The sequence below is a fragment of the Pteronotus mesoamericanus genome, unplaced genomic scaffold (assembly GCF_021234165.1).
Source record: "Pteronotus mesoamericanus isolate MK-2021 breed Mesoamerican mustached bat unplaced genomic scaffold, CSHL_Meso_final contig_42, whole genome shotgun sequence".
In the NCBI taxonomy this organism is placed as follows: Eukaryota; Metazoa; Chordata; class Mammalia; order Chiroptera; family Mormoopidae; genus Pteronotus; species Pteronotus mesoamericanus.
This window is the reverse complement of record NW_026555157.1, coordinates 5,916,553-5,938,781: the sequence shown is the minus strand read 5'-3', so window position 1 is coordinate 5,938,781 and position 22,229 is coordinate 5,916,553. Positions and strand designations below refer to the sequence as shown.

The 22,229-nt window shown below is 35.8% G+C and overlaps 1 protein-coding gene across 1 annotated transcript in view; it reads left to right on the top strand.

Moving 5' to 3' along the window:
• The first annotated feature begins 17,766 nt into the window (after positions 1 to 17,766).
• The window catches only part of LOC129073579 (T-cell receptor-associated transmembrane adapter 1), a 28,638-nt gene continuing 24,175 nt past the window's right edge, over positions 17,767 to 22,229 (top strand). Inside the window, exon 1 of the mRNA XM_054577236.1 lies at positions 17,767 to 17,788. Within this exon, the coding sequence (XP_054433211.1) occupies positions 17,767 to 17,788 (22 nt within the window). The remainder of the gene's footprint in view (positions 17,789 to 22,229) is intronic.

Here is a 22,229-nt window from a genome sequence, read left to right as displayed (position 1 = left end):
TATATTTTGGAGATCAAATCTCTATCTGATGTATCATTAGCAAATATATTTTCCCATACAGTTGGCTCCCTTTTCATTTTGCTGATGTTTTCTTTAGCCGTGCAGAAGCTTCTTCTTTTGATGAGGTCCCACTTGTTTATTCTTTCCTTTATGTCCCTTGCTTTAGGAGACATATCGGTGAAGAAACTGCTGTGTGGGGTATCTGAGAGTTTCCTGCCAATGTTCTCCTCTAGTACTTTGATGGTGTTGCGACTTATATTTAAGTCTTTTATCCATCTTGAGTTTATTTTTGTGTATGGTGTCAGCTGATGATCCAATTTCAATTTTTTGCATGTAGCCATCCAGCTCTCCCAACGCCATTTGTTGAAGAAGCTATTATTGCTCCATTTTATGCTTCTGCCCTGTTTGTCAAATATTAGATGCCCATAGAGACCTGGGCTTATTACTGGGCTTTCTATTCTGTTCCTCTGGTCTATGGGTCTGTTCTTGTGCCAGTACCAGATTGTTTTGAGTATAGTGGCTTTGTAATACAGTTTGATGTCCGGTATTGTGATCCCTCCTACTTTGTTTTTCTTTCTCAAAATTGCTGAGGCTATTTGGGGTCGTTTATGGTTCCATATAAATTTTTGAAATGTCTGTTCTATTTCTGTGAAATATGTCATTGGTATCTTATAGGGATTGCATTAAATCTATAAATTGCTTTTGGTAGTATGGACATTTTGATGATATTAATTCTTCCAATCCATGAGCACGATATATGCTTCCATTTATTTGTGTCTTCCTTAATTTCTTTCTTCAAAGTTTTATAGTTTTCTGTGTACAGGTCTTTTACCTCCTTGGTTACATTTATTCCTAGGTACTTTATTTTTCTTGTTGCTATATTGAATGGTATTTTTTTCTGATTTCTTCTTCTTCTGTTTCATTGCTGGTGTACAAAAATGCCTTTGATTTCTGAATATTGACTTTGTAGCTTGCTTTTTTGCCAAATTCACTTATTAGGTTGAGGAGTTTTTTGGTGGAGTCTACAATGTTTTCTATGTACACTATCATGTCATCTGCAAACAATGATAGTTTTACTCCCTCCTTTCCAATTTCAATGCCTTTTATTTCTTTTTCTTGTCTGATTGCTGTGGCTAGGACTTCCAATACTATGTTGAATAGAAGTAATGAAAGTAGGCATCCTTCTCATGTTCCCAATCTTAGTGGGAAGGCTTTTAGTTTTTGCCTATTGAGTATGATGTTGGCTGTAGGTTTTTCATATATAGCCTTTATGACGTTGAGGAATGCCCCATTTATTCCCATTTTGCTGGGTGTTTTCATCGTAAATGGGTACTGTACCTTATAGAATGCTTTTTCTGCATCTATCAAGATGATCATGTGGTTTTTGTCTTTCCTTTTGTTTATGTGATGTATCACGTTTACTGATTTGTGTATATTGAACCATCCCTGTATCTCTGGGATGAATCCCACTTGATCATGATGGATAATCTTTTTAGTGTATTGCTGGATGTGGTTTGCCAATATTTTGTTGAGGATTTTAGCATCTATGTTCATCAGAGAAATTGTCCCGCAGTTTTCTTTCTTTGTAGGGTCTTTATCTGGTTTTGGGATCAGGGTGATGCTGGCCTCATAGAAAGAGTCTGGGAGTCTTCCCTCCTCTTGGATTTTTTGGAATAGTCTGAGAAGGACAGGGGTTAGCTCTTCCTTAAATGTTTTGTAAAATTCTCCTGTGAAACCGTCCGGCCCTGGGCTTCTGTGTGCTGGGAGTTTCTTGATTACTGGTTCAATTTCCCCAGCTGTTATCAGTCTGTTCAAGCTTTCTGTTTCTTCCTCCTTCAGTGTTGGAAGATTATACTTTTCTAAAAATTTGTCCATTTCATCAAGGTTTTCAAATTTCTTGGCATATAATTTTTCATAGTAGTTTCTGACAATCCTTTGTATTTCTGTGGTATCAGTTGTTATTTCTCCTCTTTCATTTCTGATAGTATTAATTTGGGTCCTCTCCCTTTTTGTCTTGATGAGTCTGCTTAATGGCTTGTCAATTTTATGTACCTTTTCAAAGAACCAGCTTCTGGATTAGTTGTCCTTTGAATTGTTCTTTTCATCTCTATGTCGCTTAGTTCTGCTCTGGTCTTGACTATTTCCTTCCTTCTACTTGCTCTGGGACTCATTTGTTGTGTCTCCAGTGCTTGTAGCTGTAGTGTTAGGTCTTTTATTTGAAATGTTTCTATATTTTTTAGGTATGCCTGTGTTGCTATGAACTTCCCTCTCAGGACTGCCTTCGTTGTGTCCCATAGGTTTTGGACTGTTGTATGTTCATTTTCATTTGTTTCCAGAAACTTTTGCTTTCTTCTCTTATCTCATTATTGACCCATTCATTGTTTAATAGTGTACTGTTCAGTCTCCATGAGTTTGCAAGTTTTTGAAGTGTCTCTTTGAGGTTGATTTCCAGTTTCAAGCCCTTGTGATCAGAGAAAAAGTTTGGTATTATTTCAATTTTCCTGAATTTGCTGAGGCTTGCTTTGTGTGCTATCATGTGGTCTATCTTTGAAAAAGTTCCATGCGCATTTGAAAAGAATATGTATTTTGCTTCTTTGAGATGTAAGGTTCTATATATGTCAGTTAAGTCCATTTGATTAAGTATGTCATCCATCTCCACAATATCCTTGTTGATGTTTTGCTTGGAAGATCTGTCCATTTTTGACAGCGTGGTGTTGAAATCCCCTACTATCAGTGTGTTGCTGTTTATATCTTTTTTGAAGTCATCCAACAATTTCCTTATATACTTGGGGGCTCCTGTATTGGGAGCATATAAGTTTACACTGTTTATGTCTTCTTGATAGATTCTTCCTTTAAGTATTATGAAGTGCCCCTCTGGGTCTCTTTTTGTGGTCTTTGTTTGAAATCTATTTTGTGTGATGTAAGTATTACTACTCCTGCTTTATTCTCTTGCCCATTTGCCTGGAATATGTTTTTCCATCCATTTACTTTCAATCTGTGTAGGTCTTTTGCTCTGAGGTGGGTCTCTTGTAGGCAGCATATGTGTGGGTCATGTTTTCTTATCCATTCAGTTACCCTGTGTCTTTTTATTGGGGCATTTAGTCTATTTACATTGAGAGTTATTACTGATAGAAACCTATTCATTGTTTCTCTTTGTACCTGTGTTTTTCTCTTTCTCACTCTTTTCCTTCATCTTCTTAAACCAGTCCCTTTATTATATCTTGTAGTGCTTGTTTGGTAGAGATGTATTCTTTTAGCCTTCTTTTGTCTGGGAAACTCCTTATTTCCTCTTCTATTTTAATTGAGAGCCTTGCTAGGTAGAGCAGCCTTGGGTGTAGGCCCTTGCTTTTCATGACTTGGAATATTTGTTGCCATTCCCTTCTGGCTTGTAGTGTTTCTGTTGAGAATTCAGACACTAGCAGTATTGGGACTCCCTTGTATGTTACTACCTGTTTCTCCCTTGATGCTATTAGGATTCTTTCTTTGTCTTTGATATTTGCCATTTTAATGATGATGTGTCTTGGAGTGGGCCTCCTTGGGTTCCTCTTGAATGGGGCCCTCTGTGCTTCCTGGACCCATGAGACCTTTTCCCTCCTCAAATTGGGGAAGTTTTCTATCATTACTCATTCAGAGAGGTTCTCTATCCCTTGCTCCTCTTCTTCTCCTTCTGGTATCCCTGTTACACAGATATTATTGTGTTTCAGGTTGTCCTGCATTTCCCTAAATGCCTCTTCATTCTTTTTGAGTCTTTTTTCCCTTTCTTGTTCTTTCTGGGAGCTTTTTTCTACCTTATCCTCCATCTTGTTGATTCAATCCTCAGCTTCATCTAGCCTGCTTTTGATTCCTTCTCCTGTGTTCTTCAATTCAGAAATGGTATTCTTCATATCCTCTTTTGTCTTCTTGATAGTTTCTATGTCCTTTTCCAGGTTGATATAGTTTGTCATAAGTTCTTGATAGTTTCTCTGCAATTTCTCATAATTATCTTTGAGCTGGCTGAGCTCCTTGAGCTTCCTTAGAGCCATTGTTTTGAATTCCATATCTGATAGTTCACTTGCCTCTATTTCATTTAGCTCTCTCTGTGGGGATTCCTCCTTTTCCCTCATTTTGGAGCAATTTCTTTTTCGTCCCATTTTTGTGAGAGTCTTTTTCTTTTTACTTCTGCTTCAATCGATCCATCTAGATTTCCTGACTTTGAGGATTAAATTTCTATGGTAGTAGGCGGGTCTTTTTATTTATTTTGTTTTTTCTTTACTTTTCTTTCTGAGTTTGCCTCTGATGGTGTCAGTTATTGACCTATCTGACCTTGGGCCATTTGTTTGACCTTTCCAGGAATCTACTGTCTGTAGATTGTCATGTCTCCTGTGAATGTCAATCTGGTCACTCTATTCTCATCTGTCAAGCTTAGGCACCACAGGGCGGAGCAGTGCCTCCTAATGGCAGGATTATCATCACCTTATAGGCTGCTGTCACTCAGGGGAGTAGTCCACCTAAGCAAGATGGAGATCATGGACTGGGGAAGAGTCAGTTCCAGGACTCCCCAATGCCTCTGTCTCTAGTTTCTCCTTGAGGGTCTCTCGGCAGCTCTGTGACCGCTTCAGCCAGGGATCCACTATTTCCACAGACTGCATTGTAATCGTGCACCTTCTAGCTTGCATGCCTGCTTCTGCCTCTTTGGGGGCACAGCCTGCCTGAGCAAGACGGGGACTATGGAATGGGGAGGGAATCTGCTCTAGGATTCTCTGATAATCCTCCAGTTCTTTCCCCAACCCCTCCATTTCCAGTCTTTTCTCAAGGGTCTCTATGCAGCTATGTGTCTCCCTTGGCCAGGAATCCTCTATTTCTTCCAGCCAGTCTGCACTCAGCCCCCAGCCCACACATGCACAAGCTGCATGCAGAGCACGCAAAAGGCAAGTTAATTAATTCTCTTATGCCTGGGCAAGATGGTAGCTGCAGAGTAGGAGGTGAGTTATCACTGGGGCTCTGCCGGCCGCCATCTCAGTTCTCTTCACAAAGTTTTCCTCACCAATCTTTCCTCAGACATCAGCCCACTCTCCTGCTACCTCTACCCAGAGATCAAGGAAGGCAGCTGCCACTGCAAATTTTTGTGTTAGCCCTTTATATGTCTCTTTGCATCCCCAGCCACCTGTCTCTGGCAGAGAGCACTCCTTAGCTTTGCAGGGTTGCATTTTGTCTGTGTGTTTTCCTGGTTTCAGCTGTTGTAGTCTAGGGTTCCCTGTTTATGATTCAGACCCTGTTCTTCTCAGGGGGATCCAACTGGGATTTCAATGTCCCTCTGGTGCTGGTGCCCATGGGCACCCAGCCCACCCTCTTGAGCCTCCAGTGCACTTCTCAGCTGTTGGGATGCGTGAAAGTTGATTCCACTATCTGTCTGCAACTCCGAGGCTTCCCTCCCTCTATTGTTCCATTGTTTTCCAGGTGATTTCTCCACTATTTAGTCACAATTCCAGTTTGATCTTGGGAGGAGGTCCGCGTGACTCCCAATAACTCTTCCGCCATCTTTTTTCCCCCTCTTTTTTTTTTTTAGTAGCTTCTACCCCTCTAATCACTTCACTTTTTTATTGTTATGCTATTACAGTTACCTCAACCTTTTCCCCTGTGCTTCCTTCCACCCGACCCCACCTCTACTCCCTCAGACACTATAGAGTTTCCTAAAAAAATTAAAAATGGAATTGCCTTTTGACCCAGTGACTCCATTTCTGGGAATATAACCTAAGAACCCCAAAACATCGATTCAAAAGAATATATGCACCCTTATGTTCACAGCAGCATTATTTACAATAGGCATTCTTATTTCTTATTTTGTGTAAGAAATATACAAAATAGTCTTCATTTTAAATAAATTCAGATAGTCAATAATTTATCTATTTTACTACTGAGGTTTCAAAGATCTAGCTTTTAGATCTATTTATTAATTTGACATTTTTGGTTTTCCAATTCATTAATTATTGTTTTTATCTTAACTATCTTCTACATAATTTTTGGATTTGTTTTATAGTTATATAACTTATTGATTTGGATATTCAATTCACTTAATTTGTTCTTGTTCATTAATACCTTAAAGTTATACATTTTTTCTGAGCTCTAGTTAAATGGTGACCCATAATTGATAGCACAAAGAAATCTTGTACATGCCGTGGCCTGGTGGCTTAGTTTGTTGATGTGTCATGCCATGCACCAAAATGTTGTGGGTTCATTTTGACCTCCCTGACCAGGAGGTCAGAGCACATGCCTAGGTTGCAAGTTCAATCTCTGGCCCAGGCACATGTGGGAGGCAACCCATCAATATTTCTCTCTCATATCATGTCTCTCTATCTTTTCTCTCTCTCTTCCTCTGTCTCTAAAATCAATAAACATATCCTCAAGTGAGGATTAAAAAAAAACTCATATGCCTTTTATTCAGATACACCAATTGTTAACATTTTCTCCCTTTGCTTTACATTTATCATTTGCTTGCTCTCTTTTTCTTTGTATCTGGATTTGTAAATTGACTGTAAATTTACAGATATTATGCCCCTTTACCTCTAAATACATTAGTGTATATTTTCTAAGATCAGGTCTTTCTATTCTATAAATGTAATACTATTGTCAAAATCAATAAATTTGACATTGATACAATATTGATATTTAATTTATAGTCTATTTTCAAATTATAACAATTATCCAAATAGCTTCCTTTATACTTACTTTTCCCCAAATCCTAGGATCAAATGCAGGATCATGTGTTGCCTTTACTTGTCATGTCTCTTTAGTCTGCTGTAATCTGAAATGTATTAATTAGAATTTCATTTTCTTTCTTGACCTTGATGTTTTTGAGGCCTAAGAGCCAGTTACCAGTATATTAACATTATGCCTCTCAGTTTCAGCTTGTCTTATATTGCCTTATGAATGACTAAAGCTTTACATTTATCACAAGAATATGAAAAAAATACACAGTGCACTATAGTAGAACGTTTGTGATTTTCATTTGCTCCAGTATTGATAATATTAACTTTGTCACTTAGGTAAGGCTATATCTGCAGTTTCTCCATCAAGAAATTTATATTTTTCCTTTTAATTTATGGTTAACTTGTAAACATTTTTCAAAATTTGTAATTTTGAGATAGAGAAATATCCCTTTGCTCATCAGTCATTGACCTAGTAATTTATCATCTATTGACAATTTTTTCTGAATCAGTTATTAATTTTACAGTTTCAAAATGGTGGTTTATCTAGCTCCATCATTCCTTCCACATGTATTACTTCACACACTAAGAAATAATTTTCCCTTTTTATTTATGCATTTGTATGTTTATCAACATGGACTCATAGATTATTATTTTTCTCTTTTCTATCTCCAAATTTTTAAAGTTAGGAATGTCAAGATGTATTTTACATACAGTCGTTTTTCTTTTCTGCTCGATCCGTTCACCCTCTAACCTCCCCCTCCACTAGCTGTCATCTGCTCTCCATCTACAAGTCAGTCTCTATTTTGCTTGTTAGTTCAGTTTGTTCATTAGATTCCACATATAAGTGAAATCACAATGTATTTGTCTTTCTCTGACTGGCTTAAGTCACTTAGCATAATATTCTCCAGGTCCATCCATGCTGTTGCAAAGGGTAAAATTTTCTTCTTTTTTATTACCAAGTAGTATTCCATTGTGCAAATATACCAAACTTGTTTTATCCATTCATCTATTGATGGGCCCTTGGGCTGCTTCCATATCTTGGCAATTGTAAATAATGCTGCAGTGAACTTAGGGTGCTTATGTTCAATCGAATTAGGGTTTTGGGTTTCTTTGTATATATTCCCAGAAGTGGGATCAATGGATCAAATAGCAAATTCACCTTTAATTTTTTGAGGTATCTTCATACTGTTTTCCACAGTGGCTGCACCAGTCTGCATTCCCACCTACAGTGCATGAGGGTCCCTTTTCTCCACATCCTCATCAGCACTTTTTGTTTGTTGGTTTATTAATGATAGCCATTCTGACAGGCCTGGGGTGACATGTCATTGTGGCTTTAATTTGCATTTCTCTTTGAGCATATTTTCATATGACTATGGGCCATCTGTATGTCCTCTTTGGAGAAGTGTTTCTTCAGGTCCTTTGTCAATTTTTTAATTGGATTGTTTGGTTTTTTTGGAGTTATAGGTTTTTTGTATGTAACCTTACTATGTTGAAGAAGTTCTCTTCTATTCCTTGTTTTTTAAGAGTGTTATTATTTTATTTTGGAATGCATGTTAGGATTTTGTTAAATAATTTTTCTGCCTCTATTGAAATGATCACATGGTTGTTTTTTGGTTTGGATTTATTTTTTAGCCTGCTAATATGATTGCTTACAATGATTGATTTTCTAATGTCAAACCATTTTTGTATACCCACTCTTTTATGATATATTTTTAATATATTGCTGGATTAGATTGCTAAAATTTTGTTAAGAATTTCTATATGTTTTTATAATGAACAATTTTTCTATAGTTTCTTGTAATGTTTTTATTCAATTTTATCAGTTTAATAATGACAGCATCAGCATCTAGTACTGAGCATTTCACATGTAGCAGATACTGTTATAATTTGAACATATTTATAAACTTTTACATTTGACATAATTTCAGACTTTACAAAACAATTGTAAGGATAGTATGAAGTATTCTTGTCTATTTTTCATTTAGATTTTTCCAGTATTAACCATCTGTCACATTGGCTTTACCTCTCTTTCTGAGATATTTTTTGCTTTAAAGATTCATACCTTCCTTAAACTCTGGGGCATTTTAACATACAGTTTTCTTTATTGTTTCTTCCATTTCATCATTTTAATACAATCTCTGGATAAATGTTATCCTTACCTTTGTTTTATTATGACAGAACAAACAATATTATTCAGGACATTTCAGGTCTTATTTTAGGGTCAAAAAAATTGCATTGATGAGCCTAGTTAAATTTCTCAAAATGAATTGATCTTATTTACTCTTCTGTGTTTTGGAGAATAAGTATGCTTATAAAATTATAAAGTTCAGGTTTGGCAGGACAGATAGTGCCTATTAAAATTAAGTTCATTCTCAGCACCTCTTATGTGAATATATTTATCTCTCCAGAGCCCCTCTCTGTTCTTCAGCCCCTCTTTGACCCACGAGAGGCTGGCTTCCATGAAGTGCAGTATAAGTGCTGCCTTTTCCTCTGATGCCACTGGGTTTGACCAATAAGGTGGTTTGACACTGGGTGGGAGACTGAAGGACAAAGAACAAAATTGGGGTATTTTTCCACAGCTCCCTCCTTGTCTGATCATAACTGGCAATGGTTATGGGTGTTGTTGTTTTTAAATGAAAGCCATGGTTCCTGACATGCAGCCCTACTTACAATTATATATTCTTTGGTTTCCAGCAACCAGATACACCTCTAGTACTTCCAGGCCAAGGAGTTGTTATGGGCTTTCACTGTTGTTAATATGAAAGTGCTTCACTCTCCCTTGTTCCTCCCATTAGCCCTGCCTGCACATTGTCTCTTCATTAAACTCATTCAACCCCTCCCTTTGACTGTTGTATCTGTTTCTTGTCAGAATTCTGACTGGTGCGTCACTTCTTGGTGTCCTTGCTTTCATTGTACATTTCTGGTCCCTAGGGCCCTCCAGCTACAGGTTGCCTTTTAGAAATGCCCTAGTCCCAAACCTCTTATTGTGACAGAAGTTTAATCTACTGCATGTCTTATTTGGTGCATTCACTAGAATTCACTAGAACTAGTATCGCTGTGTAAGTGATCCTGAGGATGCTAACTGTGTTACCTGCCCTGAGCATTTGAATTTAAGGCTCATTTCTTTATAATCTCAAGCAAAACATCTCTAGAGATGGAAATTCATATGTAGGGGGTAAAGTTGATACTATTTTGGGTGTCCCTCAAGTAAAATCAGGTCCTGAATATGGTAGGAGTTCAAAAGGTAAGAGCTAGTTCAACGGGAAGATAAAATTGTTTGATCCAGTGTCCTGCAAAATGCTTTGAAAAAAATAAGGGTATGTTCTTCTAGTGCAATAATTTTTGGGAATGCTGAATAAAACATCCTCCTCTATAGAAGAGAAATTGCATATTAGCTCATTAAAGCTATGAAAATCCCTATAGTAAATACACCGATTTTAGTTTGTTTGAGTCAGTTGTATGTCAAATAAACAAAATTTCTCAGAATGCTTGACTTTGCTAACAGCACTCCCTCTAGGACATCACATAAAAATCTTTGTAACAGGGAAAATTGTTTTCTTCCAGAAAATGTGGATACTTAAACCTTTCCCAAGTAGGAAAACAGACTGTACCTGCTATTAGCCATTTCTTTGTCTTGTTTCTAAATTTTTATAACTTATCCTATTACTTTAGTGTTTGATTTTTAAAGATTTTTTGCTTTGTAAAGCTATGATAAGTGTAATAAAAAGATCTAAGAATTTTATGCCAAATATATGCATTGTTCTATTGCTTTTAACTTGTTTTTTCCCTTTTCTATCTGAATAATTATTATGTTTTATGAAGGATCATATAGTGTAAACAAGGAAAATATGAATCATCAATATAGTCTAATCAGATGTAATTGTAACACCATAATTAATTTTGAATAATTTCACATTTTAAAACAGCATAATTGAAAGCACAGTGGACCCTCCTCTCCTGTCTGGTTTTTTATTTTGTACTAGCTTCAGCCTTAAATATTTCACCCCAATAAAGAAAATTCGCACAGAGAAATAAATTCTGTTTCTATAAAACAAAGGTATTCCAGAGAGTCTTTAAAATAAGGAAACATCTTTTATTACAACTATAAAAGTCATGCAGTTATTGTAAATAATTTAAACAATATCTAAATACATAAAAAGTCAAGTCAAAGTCCCAGGTAATCCCTTGCTAATAACTATTCTTTATAGTTTGGAACCTCTTGCATTTAAAAAAAATGAAGAAAGACATATTTGAGTGTGTGTGTAATATATATATCTCTGAATGCATATATATGAATGTAAAATACACACAGGGTAATAAATACATATGCTATAGTGATAAAGATTAATCACATAAATAACAAATAACCATAAAAAGAGATTTACAAACTGGGCCTCCTTTTATACTCTATGACTCATTTTTTCTGAGTGTGGAAGCTCTGACTGGCAGCTGCCATTCTGATCTCTCTCATTTATTTTTAAAACAAAACCTCAGTTTTGTGGGCCTTAATATTCTCATTGTTTGACAGGTGCCTATCAAAACCACATACTTTCTCCCAAAATTTCCCACAATACTTCTAACTGCTTCAAGTTTGTCAGGACAGTTCTGCTTAGTCTAGCTATCTTATAAACTTCACTTTGATAACCCATCTCATTAAAAAATAATACAGAAACCTCATGTTTATTCATCATTTGAACATGGCTCATGAAGCTATTATTCAAATCTCTGAATGCACTTGCTAATGTATTGTATAACAAACATATATCCATAGGTTTTTAAATGTTCTCATAATGTCTAAAAGTGCTCAGTCATCTATATTTCAATGAAAAGCTGTCATTTTTTTCCCCAGCAAATTTCAAACATCTTGGAGCTATCTAATTCACAAACACAAACTTTCTGTATGGCCTTGGGCAATCTTGCTCTGTCTCCTGATTACATAAATCTGTGGAATGGGGGTCATTAGAATGTATGAGGGGGACCCCAAGAAAATAAACCTGAATTATCTTCTGGAGAGCAGGCACCTTGTAGTACAGTCATCCCTGCTAGGTGAGTGCTCTAGGAACCCATCTGCATCCGTGTACCAGCTGGTGGTGTTGTAAGAGGCTAAGTTCAACTTCAGTGAATTTTTTGAAGGCTCTTTCAACATATTTGCCCATTTCACAATGGGTGATTTACGAGTGCACCTGCCCACACTGTGCTGAGTGTTCAAAAATGGCATGACCAAAAATGGCATGACCAAAAATGGCATGACCCCCAGGCCCCAACCTCCCTATTCATCTGATCTCACTCCAAGCAACTATTTTTTGTTTCCCAATAAAAAAAGTCCTCAAAGGGAAATGTTTTCACCAATGTAGAAAAAGTGAAACAAAAAATGGCAGAAGCAGTAAAATGCATCAAAACTGACACGTTCGAAACTGTTTTGAGCAGTGGAAACATCTCAACAGGTGTACTGCCTCAAATAGAGAGTACTCTGAAGGTGACTGAAGTTTAAACATGTAAGAATAAAAACACAACTTTTTTTGTAAATAAATTCCTTTTTATGTATCCACCCTTATAGATCACTTTTCAAAATATAATAATTGGAAATTGTGAAATTGTGGTTAGAATTTATCATCCTAGGTTTTACTATTTTGGAAATACCAATCATGTGTCATGTTCATTAACTCTTTCAAACCATTAGGTAATCATTCAGTGTGTACCACAGACTATCTATTAACCTAAAGATGGGGCATACACCCTTTCTCGGTCTCTACCAGTCTCTTCTTCCCTTGCCTTCCCAGATATCACAGACTTGAGGCAGGGAAGACCCTAAGCAGCTTCAGGCACTGTCCCAACTGGTGGATTTAGTTTGAGTCTCTCTCCCTGTTGGGCTGTCTTGAGAGGTACAGCTATCTTCTGGGCTAACCACAGAATTCCTGCATTTTTACCTGAATCATTCTTACTGAGTCTGACCTTCTCTGCAGCTAAAGCCAACTACCAAACACCCTTATTATTTCTGGATTTGTATTCTATGGAACAGCTAGGATGGGGGCATCCTTGTTTCCTCTTATTTCATCCTCTGCACTGTTCTCGTTCTAACAAGGGGATGCTGCATCTAAATTTCCAGTCCCGACACCACCTCTCTCCTGGGTATATCCTCTGCTTGTCCCAGCTGATATAAGTGAGCATCTACTTTGCCCATATTCCAAGGTCCTGTTTAGGTAACCTATGCAGTTCCCAGTTGAGACTAGGGCTCCTGTTCTCCTCACCTGTTACCCTACTTCAGGACCACGGCTCAGCCTCTCAAGGCCCCACAGCTGGGCCCTCTCCTCTTAAACTGACGTCTCAAGTGTTCTGAACTACCTGAAGTCTGGGATTCGGCTTTGCAGCAGTCTCTATTCCTGTGTTCTACCTAATTCTTGGATGAGTCCTTTAAATTCTTTCTTGTCCTTTGGTCCCTACATGAACCTGAGACTTCCATCCCTTTGAGCTTTTGGTCTGTGGGCAGCCTGGCCTGCTTCACACAACCTGTCACCCTGGTAATGGATGGCAGCCAAGCAAACAGTTTTCCGGTCAAATAGATTTAGAACAAGCTCTGTTAAAATGATTAGTCAGGTTTTTTTTCTGTGCAGGATTTACCAAGCCTTTAATATGCTTGCATTCACAAAGGTGAAAATAATACGTTGGAAGAACATCTGTATCCAAATGTTTCCTAAAGGCCTAGTGTTACACAGAACATATTTTGAAAATACTTTTAAAAAAAATATAGGATTGGATGAGGGACTCTCCATGGTCTCTTTCAGTTTTACAGATTCCGATTCAGTGATTCACAAGAAATGTTTTTGGAGAGAGTTATTGAAGTAAAAAAAAATCTGTTAGTGTTTAGTCAACTCTGTCCAAAGAATAAAGAAGCCTTGTGTTAGTTACTAGGGAGCTGTTTTCTGCAATGAAGCAAGGAGAAAGCAGAAGACTAACATTTCTTTATTTATTCAGTCATTGAGAGAATATTTATTGAAAACTACAATGTGCCAGGCATTACTCTGGAGGCTGGAATTTTAATGATGGATAAGATCAATACTCTTCCTGCCTTCAAGAACCTTAGAGAAATCAGCTAGAGCAAAATGTCCTGCAAGCCATCTAATATCTTTGCTCTGAGTCTATGAGTCACCTCATTTTTTATTTTCCCTCCCTTTTATTATAAAAGTCTCCTTTTATAATAAACTAGGTTCAAGTTTGTCATTCTTCTATAATTAAAGAAAATGGGTGGACTCTATAAGCACACAATATGCAGCAGATAAATACATGCACAGGACCACATACAAACCATATATGTAGATAAAGAGACAATCTTTATCTGACTAATGTTAAAAATAAAATGCTATCATTGATATATGTATGAGTTTTCAGAGCATTGTTCAGAACACCTGTATTAAAATAACCAGGGGGTGCTTGTGAAAACGCAGGTTCCTGGCTCCACTCCAAATATTCTGATTTAGAGGATCTCAGGAATATGCATGTTGAATTAGTACCGCATAAGATACTTAGGCTCACTAACACTTAGAAACTTTGACTATTGAGGCTCCGAGATGGGGATTGAGAGCTGGAGCTTGTTGCCAAATGGGCCTGAATTGATCAGAGGCACCCACGTGGGCTGAGGTGAGGGTTGGCAGGAAAGGAGGCAGGCACCCTTTCTCCTAGTGGGATAACGTCAACAAGCCCCTTGACATATGGTAGTTTCAAAAAGTGTTAATTCCCTTTCTTCTGACATGCCTCAAAGAAAACACAACTGACAGCTTAGCACACCTGGGGGCTTCTCACTGTTTCCTTCCCAGTTTAGTACAGTTCATTTTATTTCCATATAAACTCACTAATGAGGATATTCCTGGATTCTTTCCAGAAAGATTGGAGATCCCTCCTAGATTAATTTATAATTTGGTTTCATTGTTTATTTTTAAATTAGGTATAGGTATTAATAAAAAAAAAACCAAATAGCAGAGTACAAAGTATTGTGGGATTTTCTCACATTACACAAAAATTTAAAAGCCTACTAGTTTCAGATCAAAAGTCTAGAAACCTCCATCACCACATTTCCTGTTTGTAACTGAACTAAGTACACACAAAAGATTTTAAGAAACAGAAGAGAGAAAAAACTGAGGTAGAGATAAAGACAAGCTGTACTGTCATACTTACTCTAACATAACAGCAAAATTACTTAGAAACAAAAGTTTGTGGGAGCATTTTTAAAACAGGTGTTTGCCTTATGGCTACATAAGGATTTCTTGAGAACAAGAAGCATGATGGGTAAGTAGAATTTTTAAGTTTTTTGTTTCATTGCTATGCCTAAAATTTCACTTAATAATTTTTTGAGTCTCCAGCAAAGACACTTAAGATTTGAAAAATAAACTAGTTTATACATTATTTTTAAAATGTGAGATAACATTTAATGTAAGTGTATAAATGACTATTTTCTCTTAAAAGAGAAAACTGGGAAGTGTTTTACAATATAAAACTAGTTGAACCTGTTCAGTGTTTTTCTTTAATAATTGTGGCATGTAAAGGAATTGTTATTTTTAAAGAAACTTTCAGTGACCACACATATTCCTCTTTTGTTTTGTTCTGTTACAAAACAGGTTAGGAAATCACATTCTAATTCCTTAGAATTTAGGAACTAGACTATATCCCGAGGCCAGTGGGAGTTCTATCACCTGTGGAATGGGTTGTGACAGTTGAATCCACATTGATTAGCTGTGTCTCTTCCATGTTAATGGTTCATTCCTTTTTTATTCTTTTATGTACTTTTTATTTCTTTAATAAATGGGGTTTTTTGTGGTAAGAGAAAATACATATTTATTAAGGGTGAGAACTGTGAAATATATATGAAAAAGAAAAAAATTACATAGTTCCCTTCTCCTTAATAAAACAAAAGATAGTTCATTGTATTTACCCCCAATTTTTGTTTCAGTATATTCTACATGGCTTGTTTTTCATAACTGAAATAATAATGTACATAAAATCGTAATCCAACTTTTTTCACCAACATTTTACCATAACTATTTCCCTTTTTACAACAACTTCTGCCTAATTATTTTACGTGAATGCACAAAATAACATCTATTGGGTTAATTATAGTTTACTTAGTTACTAGTTTATTGTCAGGCATTTATGTTGTACCCAATTTTTCTTATGTTTTAAATGACAGAAAGATGAGCATCTCTATAGCTCATCTTCTAAGAATTATTTTTTAGGAAAAATTTCTGGAATTGGAATGACTGAGTAAGAGGTCATGGACGTTTTAAGCCTCATTATTAACAAATTGCTTTTCTGAGAGTGATGCCAGTTTCCTCCCTTCCTAGCTGTGTTTCCGCTTAACAGGCTGATCTAATTTTTTAAAAAAGAAATCTTTACTAAAAAAAAGCACAACATGCTAACCCATTGTTTAATATGCATTACTTTGATTATAATGAGGTCAAACATTTTTGCATGGGTTTTTAAACTGTTTATAATTCTATCCCTTGTAAATTATCTGATTATGTCTTTTGCTTAATTGTTCTGCTTACAGTACTTTTAATGTTAATATGTATGAACTATTTATAAAGATAGTATATCTCATAATTTCTGTGAATTTGCTTCCAGTGGTTTATTTGCTGGATTTTAAAATCTATTGATTGGATTGCTCACACAGGGAAGCATAAGCTGACGTACAGTTTCACGCTTCTCCTTCTTTTCCAGGTTTCATAGATTAGCAAAGAATAAAAACAATTGTTCCAGTTTTGCCAGTGACCTGCACGAAATGAACATAGCAATACTATGAACAATTGCCATGAGTTAATGGCGATGGGGAATTCGGGAAGGCCAAAGTCAGTGAATATGACATTCAGCGCTTTCCAGTATTAAGTAATTCTAATTTTATAAAGGATATGATAAAATCTCCTCCACAGCATTTTGTAATTTAGATTTTCCCTTCAGGTGTAATACAGGAACTCCTCCATTGTCAATTAAGACCTTCTATAATTCCACAGAAGAGACAAAAATAGATTCATCATGAAGCATTACAGGCTTTAAAACAAAACAAAAACCTTAATGTGAAATAAGACAACAAATCAGATGGTAATATTTTTTACATTGAGGTAGATGAAATAAAAAAATGTTTGAACATAACAAAAATGTAAAATTCCCAGTTAATTAAAACAATCTATGAAAAGAAAACCCCAAATCTTTCCTTTTCTCCTACTGATATGACTTCTAGTCACTGCATCAATAAATGTGTTGGTATCATAATTCCTACCGTGTTTCCGCAGTCACACAAAATCAGTATGAGCTAAGCCAAGTGGCAGAAACATCTCCTTCAGGCTACCATTAATTTCATTTAAACAATGACTCACAATGTAGTTACATTGCTATTTTTCTAAAAAAAGAATTTTCATTGTGTTTATTCAGTTTTCTTTTCCTTTGAGCCTCAATCACCTTTTTGAGAACAATGAAAGTCTTTCTTTTAGAAACTAGATAGGTAGGATTGATTTAAGAATCATCTTTTAAATTCAGATGTTCTTTAAAATAAAGGTAGGTTACAGATCATATTTGATTATTTAATTTAGATAGTTTGGTAGTGATTTTAAGGAAAGTTAACCCAGGAAAAATTGTCACTTAAAGGTCACAGCTGAGAAATAAATGTCCACAAATTGCTAGTTAATAATAAATATTATAGATCACTTTTCCAGGCATTTTAAATTTCATTTAATTTTCTCAGCATTCCTGAATTAAAAAGAAGGAAGAAAAATTAACAGACCTTCTTGGAACAGTTAAAAAAATAAAACCCATAGTAGTGAAAGAAGTTCGTTAGATGAAGGTTTCCCTATACCCATGCCTTCATCGGAGGCCCTCACCAAGGTGTCTATCCAATAGGAAGTAATAGGTACGTCCATAAAGGGACAGCTAAATACAGGTGAAGAGAGGTTCATCTGAAGTAGGGATTTTGCCATTACTTTAATTCCAATAGGATTTCTAAAGTTTACCAACCACAATTAAAGTTTAATTATAAAAGTGACTACAGGAATCACAAAATATTGTCTGAAAACCTACCCTCCACCTCATTCACATCCATATGCTTTCCTTGATTAAATTTAGTAAGTATTGGTTAAGGGCATTCATGATGTACTGAAAAGAGGGATCTTGACGTTATGAAGAAGGGGGTCTGAACTCCCCTTTTAGAAGTGGTTAGGGAGTGAGGTTCAATGATAAGCAGAATGTCACACGGCTAGTATGTGACTACACTCATTCCCTTTCTCCACGCTGTTTGAAACAGACATTCCAACGTGCTATATGGCTATTGTCCTTCTCTCCTTTGTGTCCTCTCTTGGACATACATCAGTCACTTCTCAAATAGCCCTTTGTTTATAACAGATATTTAAGGTTGGCAGGTTTTTATTTTTTCAGTAAAAGCATTGTCCTATCTACTTGAAAGCCTGGGGCTGGATCTGAGAGCCCCGCCCAGTGCTCCTATCTCTCTAATGCCTTCTAGTGCTGGGCAACAGGGATGAATTGTGGGGGTGGGCTCTGTGTGTAGTGACAACATGCCACGTTCAGAGAGTCAAGAATGTGCCTAGTTAGGCACCAAACCATCAGCACAGAAGAAAAACTCATGAGTTGAATCTATGGGGATTGTTATATCAGACCTTTTTCTTTGAATTTTCTGGGGTGTGTAAAATAAATACACATACACATGCATGAATGCAAGGAAGAGATAGTCACTTCTCGGACAGAGTTTGCAAGCCAAGGAGAGAAACCATCAAGAAAATCCATATCCTGTGTATTGTAAACTCATACACTTGTCTCAGTTACAGAATCCCTGAAGGAGAAACAAAGAAGACATTATATTTATTACTTTTCTACTGTTACTTGTTTAAGTAAAGGCTTCTGTAAGAATCAAGCAGAAAGACATGACATTCGCTTAGCTGAGTTTCCTTCCAGAGCACATGGAATTGTGAATTTTAAATACAGTGCCTACCAAGTACTATTGGTTTTAAGGGAGCCAGAGGTGTTGTAATTAAACCTATCTCTATTAGCCTCTGGCAGTTGAAAGCTAATAGAAACTTAAATCATGGCTTTCATGGTTGTCATTGCCTCACTAATGACTTCTTGAGGCCTTTGGCTTCTTAACAGTGTAAATAGCTAAATTCCCATTATGTGGGAGTTCTTTTTAAATTGACAAAAGCTATACAAATGAAAGTAATTACAATTAATGAATAAAGATACTGAAGATTACATTTGTTGGGCAGGAATTTTTAAGCACTTTGTACATACAATATAAGAACAGGCACTGTCTCTACTGAATAGATACCCACATGGATCTGGAAATATTCATATTGTGCATGGAAAATAACTGAGTCAGGGAAGGATGAAGTGGTGTGTGTGTGTGTGATCTCCCATTCAAGTTGAAAATCTTTACCATGTAGCTACTCAATATCTTCTCATCTCTGTGTGTTTTGCTTTGTTTTTCAAAATGGGGGTATTAATTGTTGGCAATCAAAGATTTTGAAAGATCAAAAACGTCATGAAATACAAAGCTTCTAAATAAAAATCCTCCTATATAAAACTCAAGTCACAGTAGCAAAGGAAAAAAACCTTGGGAAAAAGGGGTTCAGTAGGAATAGACTCCTAACATCAGGGGAAAACTAGAGACCATGCTAAACCAACTTTACACATTAGAAGTTAGCCTGTGGTTTAAACTGGTTATGTGAAACAAATTTACTGTTACAGTAAATGATAAACCCAGCCCTAGAGGAATGTACATTGTGGTCCAAGTTTTTGCCTTAGTGTTGTTGACATTTCATGAAACGTATAAGGTCTTTCCTAAAAGTTTTTATAGGAAATGTTGGCTTGTGAGACTGATTTAGCTGTTTGTTTATAGCTGAGAGGGAAGTTATCTTATTGCAACAATAAGATAAGACTAGTACAACTTTTTCAGTGCTTCCTTTAATTAAAAAGGTGAAGAGAAACTTATAATTGAAATATAATTTTGTGCAATGATAAGATAATGTATAGATAAAAAAATCAGTGTATTTTAAAAATAAGATTAGGGATTTCTGCTTATTGCCTTGAAGTATGCTTTTTTTTATACTGTGCTATATTTTATTTACCCAAACCACAACTATGTATTGGATATATGCTAAATACTAGATGTGAAAAATAGAGGAAAAAAACACTAAGTAGGAAGAAGTATGATTTTATTAGTTCTCTCAAGAACGATAAATTCTAGAAGCTTGTTATTATTTTCTATGTATTTATTTAATCTCTTACCCTTCCCCCAGAAAGAGAGGTATTGGAAATACGGAGAACAATATAAAAGATAACCAAATAAATAAAGGCAAAAAGAAACTAAGCAGCAAAACATACAATTAGTTCATAAAAATGAATATCATCTAATCCTTGAGAAGTATGATAGATTGTATAAAATACAAATACAGACACATGACCAATGACAATAGTCACATAGACTATAAGCATAAAGATGTTCTAGATTTTGAGGAGATCTCAGCTTCTTATATGTGAAATTACCCAATGATGTATCAAACAATATCTTCTAGTTCATAGCATCCTTATAATTAACTAATTCAATGATGTTTCATATAGTTGGTTCTGTTCCTTAAAATTAGATTTATTTTGCCCTGATAACAAAGACAGAAAATATAGAAAATGAAAGGAAAAAAAAAGAGAGCAGCAAAGAGTTTTAATTTTTATTTTCTGAATACAACCCAAAGTTTGGGCCTCTCTTACTATTTTAAGGCTGATGGTCAGCTAAGATGGAAGGGAGTGTGATATACTCTTAAGACATCTTGGGAATGTAACTAGGATATGCCCTGGTACAGAAAGTCATTGAAGCCAATTCTACCTTTATTCAGAGGTAGATACAGGGAGAAGCTATGGGCAGGGTTAAAATTTCCTTCCAAAATTAGTTGTGCATCTTTTCAGTATGTGTATGAGTGAATGGTCAAGGTCCCAAAGCATATGTCATAGAGATTTGATATTATAATTTCTACACTGGACTATTTCTAAAGCAAGGTTACAAATCACCCAATTTGGCTAAAGGTAAACTATTAATACATTTATTAAATGTTTAACTTTAAGCAACACAACTTTCTGGTTAACTCCATAGTAATAAATTAGCTGTGAAGTGTTCTTAAGCAAGTTATACAACTCTGTGCTATGCTACACTATACCATGATTTATAATTACTAGGCTGAAAGAAAATGGACATCTGCCAAAAACAGCTATTCTTTCCTTAATAATAGCTAGACAGAACAACTATTTCATGACTGCATTTATGAACATAAAACCATGTTATCGGCGTATAAGAAAAATCCATTTTTCTGTTCTCATAGTTGAAGGATGTACATTTAACAAGTAAAAATAAACATATTAAGTCTTTTAGGTAAACATTGAAAAGAAGAGAATAAAAGCACATCCCATTTTAAGCTTCTTAAAATTATTATGTGGTCTGTGAGGAGATTATTTCTGCTCACCCTGACACATGTTATTAAAACCTTAATTTTATGCAAACATATATTTCCCAGGGTTATGAGTGAGCTCATACAGCTTACTTCAACTAATGGTATTTCCTAAATTTCTTTTCCAGAGATTGTGCTCACTCTACTCAAACTCCCCAAATAAATTCTTTTATTTATAGTGGTGACTACTCCCATAAATCTAATCAGATAGCTAGCTAGCTGTTGGCACCAACTTTCTTGTATCATGCTTCCTGAGAAACAAACTAATTCTCAGTAGGTTTTTTTTTTTTTTTTTGTAAATACAGATTCATAGAAGAGAGGATTAGGGTTTGTTCATGAGAACTTTCACCAGAGCCACAGTGGCCCAAAGTGTTCCTCTTCTCTTGTAGTTTCTATTTCCCAGCTTTTGGGAGGAACGTCCTTACTCAATGGCACTGAAGATAAATGTAATAGAATCATCAACATGTCTTTCTTGGGTTGTGGATGTTTCTAGACCTCACACTTGGTCAGAACATTCCTGTTGGCCCATCATTACATCACCCTTCTTTACTGCACTTCTCATTTATTTAGTCAGTTGACACATGTTTAATGAACACCTACTTTGGGCTGAATAGGTTGCAGAAATTATGGTAGGAGCCTTATTAGTAGTAAGATAATAATAAAAAGAAAAACAATAGCCAATGTTTATTGAGCATTAAATATTAGTGAGAAACACTACTCTCTAATCTTATAACATATTTTAATTCATTTAATCCCCATAAAATAGGTACAATGAAGAAATGAGGAATGAAGTTGAAGATGAATATGATATTCTTTCTGTCCTTTGGGGAGTTAAGAGACTATTGGGGATAGAATTTTATATATAGATGATTATGTCAATACTTTTTGAAATATAGAGAGATATATAGGATGTAAGTTGACGGGGGACAGGAAACATGGAGCGAACACTTCAGAGAGAAGGTAGACTTGACAGATGGTTAGGAATGGGTAAGGTGAGAGTATTGCAGACAAAGGAGCAAGTACACAGAGACATAAAGAAACAAAATGGTAAATATGACAG